This window comes from Hippichthys cyanospilos, chromosome 2 (genome assembly GCF_059441005.1).
Source record: "Hippichthys cyanospilos isolate Australia breed blue-spotted pipefish chromosome 2, RoL_Hcya_1.0, whole genome shotgun sequence".
Taxonomy (NCBI): Eukaryota; Metazoa; Chordata; class Actinopteri; order Syngnathiformes; family Syngnathidae; genus Hippichthys; species Hippichthys cyanospilos.
Window position 1 is genome coordinate 9,801,650 of NC_142370.1, and position 10,900 is coordinate 9,812,549.

General features: G+C 39.4%; 1 protein-coding gene across 2 annotated transcripts in view; it reads left to right on the plus strand.

Moving 5' to 3' along the window:
• nkain4 (sodium/potassium transporting ATPase interacting 4) overlaps positions 1-10,494 on the plus strand; it is a 37,559-nt gene extending 27,065 nt beyond the window's left edge. The window contains exons 6-7 of one of the 2 annotated variants that reach the window (XM_088408795.1): positions 5,980-6,064; positions 7,222-10,494. In XM_088408795.1, the coding sequence (XP_088264921.1) occupies positions 5,980-6,064; positions 7,222-7,231 (95 nt within the window). In that variant the 3' untranslated portion in view covers positions 7,232-10,494. The remainder of the gene's footprint in view (positions 1-5,979; positions 6,065-7,221) is intronic. The other variant, XM_088408796.1, reaches the window with a different exon arrangement.
• The last annotated feature ends 406 nt before the right edge of the window (positions 10,495-10,900 follow it).

The window sequence follows — 10,900 nt, forward strand, 5'->3', positions numbered from 1 at the left end:
CTGGTGGGGCATCTCTCCAGATGAAATCCAGCATTTGTTTTTGTCGTTGATACGTGCCATATACAGCAGAGGATTTGCAATCAAGTGTTCAAAGGTCAAAGTTTTATATATGAATGTATCAATGTTAATTAAATTGTCGCCTTATTATTTTGTCTTTTCAAAAGTGGCTGGCGGAACCTGTACAGCCAATGTAATCTTGAACATACCGTATGGAGAATGAAACGTCCGCTACGGTACGCCGACTTTCCCAAACGTTCGCCCCCTTTGGGATCGGAGTTTTATGAATTTTCGTCCTCATGCCAGCGATATACCAACTGTTTTTTTTCATACATCGTTCACCTGATTTTGATGTAGACATCTGCAGATAAAGCACATTTTGTTGGTTTATTTTCAAATCTATCATGATAGTGTTTCGAGACATAATCATTCTAGCGCTTTAGTGTGAAGTGACCTAGATTGTCTGTGTACAATCCAAATTCCAATGAATTTGGGACATTGTGCAAAAAAAAAATCAGAAAAAAAAAATGATTTGCAGAAATTTGTCCACCTATATTTAATTGGAAACAGCACAAAGACAAGATGTTGCACGTTGAAATTGATAAATATTATGATCTTTTTTTTTCTCTTTTACCCAGAGTACATCGCGTCCATGATTTCCAAAAACCAGTTTGAAACGTAGATTCCTCGGACCGTTGCACACTTTTCCACTTCGCAGCTGTCCATTTCAATTGAGTGCGGGCCCAGAGACGGCGTCAGAATTTCTGGATGTTGTTGATGTATGTCTTTTGTTTTGCATGGGAGAGATGTAACTGACTATTCCTGAGCCCACACAGTAATATCCTTTACAGTGAGGCCTGTTAATAATGCGGTGTTTCGTGGTGAACTGTAACACAAGAGACAACTGAAAAACCAGTGAGAGACACTCGTGATGAATGACGCAGCTGCTGCGATCTGATTGATCGTCTTTGAGGTCAGCCAATCAGAGCAGTAAGAATTTGATCAAAGGGTTAACCGGAGTCATAAATATCTGATTAGCGCTAAGTCAGGACTAATAGCTTTGGCCTTATGTACAAAAGTATGCTGTGCTGGTTTTATGAAGGCTTTGGCTGAATGGCTCCGTTAGGATTAGCTGAGATTGTATGAGGAGTGGGGGCATTGTGAAGTACTCTACTTCATTTTTGTTTTGCAACTAGCCTCTTGGCTGTCATAGTAAAGGGAGAGATTTGTCTCTAAATAGTACATTTGTAATTTGCATGTTATTGAGATCCACAGATATTTTAGTGATTTTTAAATGTTTTTTAGATCCACAAACATATTTGCGATATTACCGTTGATCAGATTCTCAAATGAATTTACAATTTCAAGCGAAAATCTTGTTTCTTTTCAAAAGAATTGTCAACACTGCCTCCTGGTGGACGGAAGAGGAGTTGGTTATTAGCCATGCACTATCTGAGTACCTGTGTGTGTGAATACATTGCGACAGCGTGATGTTTGTCTTAAAAAATGCGCGTGCAAATAAGTCAAGATAAATGCATACATGATATTAACAAATGGGAAAATTGTGGCTATAGTTGAGAATGTGAGAAAAAAAACTGAAAATAACAATTACATGGATTTGATACGCATGAAAATCAAGATTGTGTTTGCGTGAATAATTTTGGGGCAGATCTCTCCTCTACATGAAGAAGTCTGTCGCATTTGCCAGACACCCAAAAGCCCGATGCGATGTTTAAACACACAACACAAGCTAATTGCATGTTGAGCCAGAAGCCTCTTGTAATTTGGTGCGGTCATGTATGTTCGTGTGGAACAGCTCAAACGTCTAACTGCGTGGTCACATACCAGAGAGCCACTGGCTGTGAGCACTTTGCATTTTCCCCAACGGGTCCCCCATGCTTTGAACGCCGCGCACTCCCTAATCAAGCCCCGAGGGCCATGTCATCGCCGCTAAAGTCAGCTTGACCAAAACCCAAAGATGCTCTCCAACAACTGTTTTGCTAAAAACAGAAATGTTAATCTTTCCTCGAGTTCTGCTTGGCGTAAGCAGTACTTATGCATTGGGTCAGCAAAGCTTGCTTGATGCTGCTGAACTTTGTAATTGCAGTGGCCACAAAGCGACATGTTTTTATCTGCACTTGCTTAATGGAGACTCTACTCTGGATGTAATTAACATGTACTTGTTCTGTGATCCTGACTGAACTGCAGGAAATTGCAGCTACATCATTTTCAACTGCCAGCCCTTTGTTATTATAATCAGCTACACACACACACACACACACATCCTAAAGAAAAGGTGCTCTCATTTTCCATTCTCATTTGATGTGTAGATTAAAGCGCCTTTTTACTGCAAGCTCCCTTTCTGCCTCAGCATTTCACTTTCTCTTTAAGTCTCCTCTCTTTTCATGTTTTTTATTTTTTAACCCTCTTTCCTGCTCGCAGTAGATATGGCCGGGTGGTTCTCTTTGTAGCACGCCTGCTTGTAGGCACTCTGCAGAATAAGGGAAACTTTTTTTTTTTTACACATTGTTACAAACTTTTACATGTTTTCTTTGATGGTGTGTCTGCTTATTTGGGGCGCAACATGATAACAAGGAGTGGCTTTGGCCACCCTTTTGACTACCCCCACGCGGGAAAATGTTTATTTTATTTAGCCAACTTTATATGCGTGCAGTATTCTTAGACCCCTTGATATCTGCCAGTTATTTATATTACCTGCATATTTGCATATACATTTATACCATGAAACACAAATAATGATTTTAATTGATGTAACTCTTGACTGTGCCCCACCTGGCCCACGCCACAGAAAAGAATATATGGCTACACCCCTAGTGCAGCGATACATTTGTATACTTCTTTGTACTACATACTATGTTGATGAATTTGCATCATTCAAAAGTTGCCTACAAGTCAACCAAAAAATCGTCTGCAGTCTGCTCGCATCTGAAAAAAACTCATTAGTTGGGACACTTGTTTCAGTGAACCACTTCAGTAATGTTGACTGCATGAGTGCATATATGCATGTGTGCACGCATATGTTTTGATCTTGGCACGCGGCCGACTCCGCGTTTGTGTAGCGTGTGAATCTCAACACAGACTTATCGGCGGCTCGCAGACACACCGTCAGCGCGAACGGTAGTGAAAATCCTCTTTGTAAAGTGGGTCAGAGAGTTGTGTTGCCGAGTGCCTGGATAGGCTCACGTTAGCATGTCTGCTAATTATGCTCGCTGGTCTGTGTGCTGAGTCACGTCCCGGAAAATCCTTTGCAGCAGAATTATGAAACTGGGCAGACTGGTGGACGCATACAAAGCAGGTGGTCAAATTGTCCTTTAGTCCTAAAGAGACTGAAGGTTCTTGAGGTGTTAGGTTTTTAAATCCTCACAGTTCTCCTTGTACCCAAACACTATCCCTACAGGGCCGCACAGTTATGTTAAATCGAATATTAAGTCATATAGGGGCTGCTGTCGGCCACATCTCACTCCCAAACACTCACACGCAGAGTCTATAAATTTAAAATGTTCAAAAAGTTAGTGAAAATCCATGGAAAAGTTTAGTTGCACGTTGTTGCCGTGCTGATGTGCCGTTTGAAGAGAATACATTCGTGAAGCGTACTCACACCAAGCCTGGTCAAAACATCTGTATTTTAAAGGGTTATTGTGCAGTTTCTTCAAGCAGCTGTGCCACTCTAAAAATATTTGCATAAGCATCTGTAGAAATTTTTATCTAGATCTATGAAAATTGGGAGGCATATGTACAGTAAATTCCCAAACCCTACAAAAAAGTCATTTACAGTCATACCGTAAAGGCCCTATCCCATTGAAAGGCGAACATTAGCGAACTCATCAGGTTTCATTCAAGGTCACAAATGTTCTTCAGACATTCTCAAACCATCTTAATTTTGCTGAAACAGTCTTGGCTGTTTCGAGGTGCAGTGAAATTTTGAACACATCCAAAATTGTTCCTGTGACATCACACGAAACCAGAACAATTGTGACCTTGAACGAACCCTAACAAGTCCCTGATGTGAATGCGCATTCACTGCCTTTGTCAAAACTTGCAAGTCTCAATCGGACAGCGGCATAAATGAAATAGAATATTCGTCATTTTGATTTTACTTCAGGATTTGATGCGTTTTTTAAATTTTATAGAGTTCATATTTTATTTATATTATATATATTATATTTTCAAACGTTTGGTTGTTTAAGATTATAAGTTGCCGAAGGCTTTTTTTATTTTGCTCCATGCTGTTGCCGTGGCAGTGCACTGTTTGCAAACAAAAATGATTTGGCAAAGCAAACAAATCTGTGATATCTGATTCAGGATTTCTTATATTAGAGGTTCTTCTGGTGTCATAATGCTCCTCTTTGTCATGTGTGGAAACCTTTCCATGATATGGGAGCAAAATAAAGTGTCAATTTTATCATCTTAAAGGTGTTTGACTTCTGAGGTTCCAATTCATTTCCATCATGTCACTATTGTCGTCATTTGTGTTCGCCGACACTTCAAAGGGAGCGTCACATTTTGAGAAACAAGCCGAAAGCTGTGTGCGTGCAGCTTCTCAGGCTCATCCTTCAAAGCTATCAGTATTCAGCAGCCCTCCGCCTCTGCTTATCAAGATGGACCCGATCTGGCCTGACTGCAGTTTCCGTGACGGCCCCCCCCATCAGTGTTGGCTTTGCAGGCTGTATCTGTACCTTTTAGCCAAGGGAACGGAAGTAGCTGTTTGAATCGTGCTTTCGTGAATCACATTATCGCCAGTATCAGTTGTTCTTTCCATGTGGTGATTGTGCCAAGCTGTTTTATATGCGGCCCTTTCACCTAAGCTCTTTGCTTTGCCGTCAATCATAGCACACAGCGCGCTCCCCTCCGTCACACTCCTCCCTCCCTCACCCGTCGCTTTTGTACCTCACCAACATCACAGCGGCTTTTCCTTCGTCTCCAAATGTCTCTCAGCAGCAGTTTTCGCTCCCTTCTGGCTCGCCGGCACGTCACCTCCAGTCTGACCCCCCGAGTGAGGAAATGAACCAATCGGGTTGAGCTTTGGCCGCGCGGCCCAAGGTCAACTCTGTGCGAGAGCGATAAAAACGTTGAAGCTGTTTTGACAGCCGGACGGTTTCCACCTGTTTCCGTGCTCTCTCGGGTTCTGATCAAATGCACGGATGAAAGGAAAAGTGATGTGACTCTATTCTTTTTTACTGTGTACAGTAGGTTGAGAGGTGATCCTGAAAATATAAACAGTGGTGCGTTAAAATAAAAAAATAAAACAAAAAGTGGAAAAACTGTTGTTCTTTTTTAGCCTCCAATAAAACACCATAAAATTCAGTAATGTGTTTTAAATAAGTGTAACAACCCTCTGTAATGATTACTATAAAAATGGGGAGCTGTCCAAGTGAAGTAAAATTTGTTTTGAATGGCAAACCTGTTCAAATGTGCTTGAAAATAGGATTGAATGTATTTAAATATATTTAAACATATTTTCAAGTTCTGTACACTCAATGATTTGAAAATACATGCAACATTTTTTCCCTTGATGGTCTTGCTTGTGCATTTGCTTGTGAATGCGGAAGTAAAAAAAGTATATATTATTTTCTTGATTCGGCCTACATTATACCAATATGTTGAAAATTAAGTAATCAAACATTGTTTCTTTTTTCTTGTTTTCTCACAGTCTGACATGTTTCCCATAATGGTACAGGATAGGGAAAAATTGTTCATTTACTGTTGTATTTTATAAACAACATAGTAGCACCATGTTTAAATAGAATACGAGGAATGAAACAGTTTGTGCATCATGAATAATTCATTATCTTTCCAGTGTGGGCGACTTCTGCTTCCATCCCGCTGCCATATTTGTGTGTTATATCTGTTGTGTTTTGGCATCGTTCCTTATTTTATTGTTGACGTTAATCATCTCTTGATTTCTTTTTTGTCATCCTGACTCATTCCACAAACCATGTTTTGCCTTTTGTTTGTTTTCAGTTGATTTTATTGGTGGATTTGAGCCATTCCCACTCTACCATGTCAATGAGAAACCATCTCATCTCCTCCTAAAGCCCGTCTCCCTGTAAGTACGGTTGTGTTGTCAGCCAGCTGCGTGTGTACTCGACTATGTACAGTAGGGTGCTGCTGGTTTGTCAAAGTGTACTCGACTATGTACAGTAGGGTGCTGCTGGTTTGTCAAAAGACACGATGAGCAGGCGTATGTGATTATTCCCCTCCCTTTTACTGCTTGCATGCATTTGCTACATTTCACATCAAGGTTGCCTCCCCACCCCAAGGGTAATTTTTCCATCAAACCCCAAAAATATTCATCAATCAGAAGTAGACCCAAGTCCTTGAATAAATCCAGTACCTTGATTAAATAACGCTCAAGGCTTTTTTTTCATGTTGCCCATTTAACTGCCATGAAGAAGTCAAGATAACCGCAGCAATAAATGTTCATGTAATGCATGCCAGTCGGATGCCACCAATGCAGTGAGAAGGCTAACCTTCCCTCAAAAACCTGTTCTTTTTCCCTTGATGCCAAGTGATCTTGACTTGCATTTGCGCAAGGAAAAAGTTAAAAAAAAAAATCTGCGTCCTTTTTGTAATTGTCCTTTCTCATTCCAGTACATCAACAAGATAACCTATTGTCATTGATTAGCTTTGGCACCAGCATTAGTGGCTAGCAGTGGCTAGCAACACAACACTTGCAACATGAGCAACCAACAGCACTCAACTGCTCCATATAGGCTGGCGAGAGCAATATGATAGCGTCTAGCAGTGGCATGCAACACAACACTAGCACCACTAGCAACTAACAGCACTCAACTGCTCCATATAGGCTGGCGAGAGCCGTCGGATTATATTTCAATGACAGATAAACAGACATAAATGACTCAAGTGACAGTTTCTGTGTGTGTGTGTGTGTGTGTGTGTGTGTGTGTGTGTGTGTGTGTGTGTGTTTTTAATAAACCAGGCTTACTCAAAAGTGCAGTTTTAGTTGGCAAAGATTGCTAGCGTTTTATTGAAGTCACTTGGTTCCATAAAGCAAATGGGGGTGATGTTTGTGTAAAATCTGACTAATATTTCTAGATAATAAAATGTCTGCTACAGTCGATTCAGTCTTCCTCCTCAGCAATACAGGTCCACTTTAAGAGGATATCTTCTGGTTACATTGTAGTCACTTATGTAACTGCAGTGCATTGCTATCACCTTTTCAACTTTTTTTTTTTCCTGCAGGTCTACATAAATAAAAGTTTGATCATCGAGGAGGGAAGGAACACCAGTGCTGTTTGCCACAGTTGGACCAACATTTCATCCTATGATTTTGGGACTTGATGCCAGACGTCATCCTTTTCTCACCTTAGAATGATTATTATTGTAGTACTTTAAACATGGCAGTTTGATTGTCTTCCTCTTTATTCGTGTCAAATTGTAAATATTTTTGTATTGTGTTCTGTGCCTGGGGTGCTGCGACCCTAAAAAGATTGGCATCAAAATATTTGAGTTATTAACAGTGCAGAATACCCCGTGTGTGGTGCTGTGTCTACGCTGGTCATTTTGCATGTCTTAGCTGGTTGGGCTAACATTCTGCCAGAGAAAAATGGGTCGCTCATCAAAAATAACCATGTACAGTAAATAATGCTCTGATGGCAGGAAAATGATTTTATCTTGATGTGAAATCTCATGAATGCAAAAATCACAGCATGCAAGTTTTAAGTTTGATTTCAAGAGTCTTACGTTGGTGATTATTTTCAAATCAACGTCAATGAAGTGTCGTGCGTTTGTGTTTGGAAAAAGCGCTGGTAGCTGAATGTGGAATTGTGTTACAAGTACAAACCTATTGTTAACTAACCTTCAACAAACATTCGAATTACTGTCAGGTCCATGAATATTCAGACAATAGAATTCTCGCCTTATTGGCTGTGAAATCCCACCACAATGGATTTGAGCTGAAAGGAAGCAGATTGCAAATTGTCAGTTTTAATTTACATCCAAAACTGTTTGTCCACTTGTTTGTGTGTCTCCAACTTTCTATGTGACCAAAAGTAAAGGGACACTTGGTTGTTGTCAGAGGTGTCGCTAGAATTTTTTTGTAGGGCGGCCAGGATCACGCCACACGATGTGCAAATGCATCTTTTTTTTTTTCATCATAACATGCTCAGTCAAGGTTTAATGAAATAAATTAAATATATTTTGTTACATACATTTTAATATTCAGTTAGAAGTACACAAACAAGGTGTGGGGTGGTCAAATGTGTAGCTCCGCCCGTGGCAGTTGTAATTTGGATGTAAATAATCTCAGATTCAAACTGACAAGTCTGCATTCAAAACACATCACTTGAATTTAAAAATATCTTTTCTCTGTTGCTTAGGCCTGTCACGATAATTACTACTTATCGTTTGATGAGGAAAAAAAAGACTACACAGCCTTTTGGGGGAGACTCGATAAATGATCATTAGAAGTGAAACAGTTTTTTTGAAAAACGCTTCTGTTATACGTTTCAAGTTTGCTTTGCATATCTAGTCCATTGGCCCATGCAGTTCTTATATTCTCATCTTTTTTCATTAGGGGCAGCAGCTGCGCTAATGTTAGGCATTGTTAAACTACCATCGATTGACTGGGGTGTTCTTTCACAATTTCATTGCTTGTTTATGCAATATTGTTAGTGGGAACACTTGCACACAAATGAGACAGTCACTGCACCAATGTAAGATCTTGAGAAATTACAACGCAATGTACATTTATATAAACGACGCGTCAGTTAATGTGGTAATATTGATTACATCACCTCAAAATCAACCTTTGTTGAACCAACGTTTACATTGGAACAATCTCATGGGCAACCGGGAAATAATAAGTAATTTATCGTGATAGTTTTTTGAAAGATTTATCTTTCAGAAAAAAAAGCAATGTTATGGTGACAAGCTTAGTGGTTTTGTGTAGAGTCCAAAGGGTGACCATGGTGGTCATGTCCCAATATTCATTGACCTGACTGAGTATCAAAATACCACTGGAACCAACCAAACCACTCGACTAGTTTCATGTTGTCTGGTTTACCATATTGTCATTTCATACTTGAAAGCACTTTTCTTTTTAATCCGTGGTCAATTTTGAGCCATGGTCGCTTTTGTGGGAGGCGAATCCACGTTGCCTTACTCCCCTCTAGTGTTTACTGTGTTCACTGCAAGCGATGTTTTTTTGTGATGGTGGAGGCATGGAACGACATTTTAAAGTCCGATGCAATAGCAGATTCAAGGTTTTATACAACGGTTTATTTTGTTTCCACTTGTGATCGTTCAAAGCCCTCCTTGACCTCTTGAAATTTTTTGACGCCTTACAAAGTTATCTCGTGAAACTTGAAAAGAGTTATGAACAATAACGTTTCCTTGTTTGTTTTATTCGCAGACCATTCTGCCGATTCTTGGCAGCTAAAAATAGCTCTCTACCGCTTGTCAAATTTTCTCCCTTCCTGGTGGTCCCAAATGATCATCTCAGCCAAGGCTTCCTTTGACCTTACAAAGAACTATAGTAATTGGGCAGATTTTCATCCAAGATTTGCTTCCTCTGTTGTTTAACTTTTGCTTTAGTAAAACAGAAAAGCAAATTGTAATTCACCTAAACATGAAGCATCATTTGAAGAACCAATAGGTCCTCTACTGTGCACACTTGGACTTAGTTGGGTAAAATAAAAAGGTAGAGACTGAAAACAAATGTAAACTACAGGGATGGAAATGAATAGGCTGGTTTTCAGGAGGGAATGAGGTCAAATGGGAAAATTTGCAAGGGCACTCTGGTTGGGTGCTAGTTTACTGGGTGTATGTGTGCGTGCATATCATATCAAAATCAGTAATAGAAAGACTCGTATCTTCCCCTTGGTGTAAAAAAGCTTCTGAAAGGTGTTCAGTGTACTCAAAAAGATCACACATCCATGTTAATACAGTATTTATACCGAAAATGTTTTCCATATTCTCTTCCAATTTCTGCTCAAATCTAATGTGCTCTGACTGTGATCTTTTCTCATATTTTTTTTTTTTATTTAAATGTGTTTCAGAATAAAAGGAATCATTCTTTTAGCAGTATTGTGTCATTATTATTATAAATGAAGAGGGAAGGATAATTTAAAGATTAACATACAAGCAGAAGAAGATGATGTACTTCATTCTGTGGGGTTTGTGTGAGGGTTTCACACAATATAAAAAATATCAATTAAACACTTTTGAGGTCATGTAACTTCCTGAGGCCCAGCTTATTCATTTGTGTCCATTGTCATGTCCATTTTATCTCCACAAGACAGCATTTTCAGTGTTGGCTCTTTAGGTTTGTGTTGGATTGTGTCTATTCAGATTTGTAACAGTGGTCTATAGCTCATAAAAGTATTCATTATTTTATATTATCACTATGGTGGTTCATTGTCATTACTATTATGATGATGATCATGGTTGCATTTTGCATGGACGAAGAAAGAAAACGAAGGGGTGGGATTTAATAAATTGAGACTAGCCTGGAAAGCTTTTCATCATATTTGTTCCTTGATTTGTATTGTTATTGTGTGATTATTTAAAAAAATCACTTTTATTTTGTGTTGGAATACACAAGCTATTTAAGGGGAAACTCACGGCCATTTTGCCACTTGCCGTCAACTGAAAATGACCTCACAGTTCCTCGGTGAACTAATATTCGAGGCTCAGATTGTCACATGATCAAATTCAGAAAACAAGTGAGTCTGGTTGGGGATTACTTGATCTCTGATTGACGCAATTTTTAGTCGACAAGTGGTAAAATGGCCGCCCCCGAGATAGATAAATATAGGAATATTTTGTTACTTAATTGAAGTTTCACAACCGCAGTATTCATCAGAATATCAATTTTGATTTGTGCAATAATATCAGGGCTTGACTTCCCCTTTAATATGGT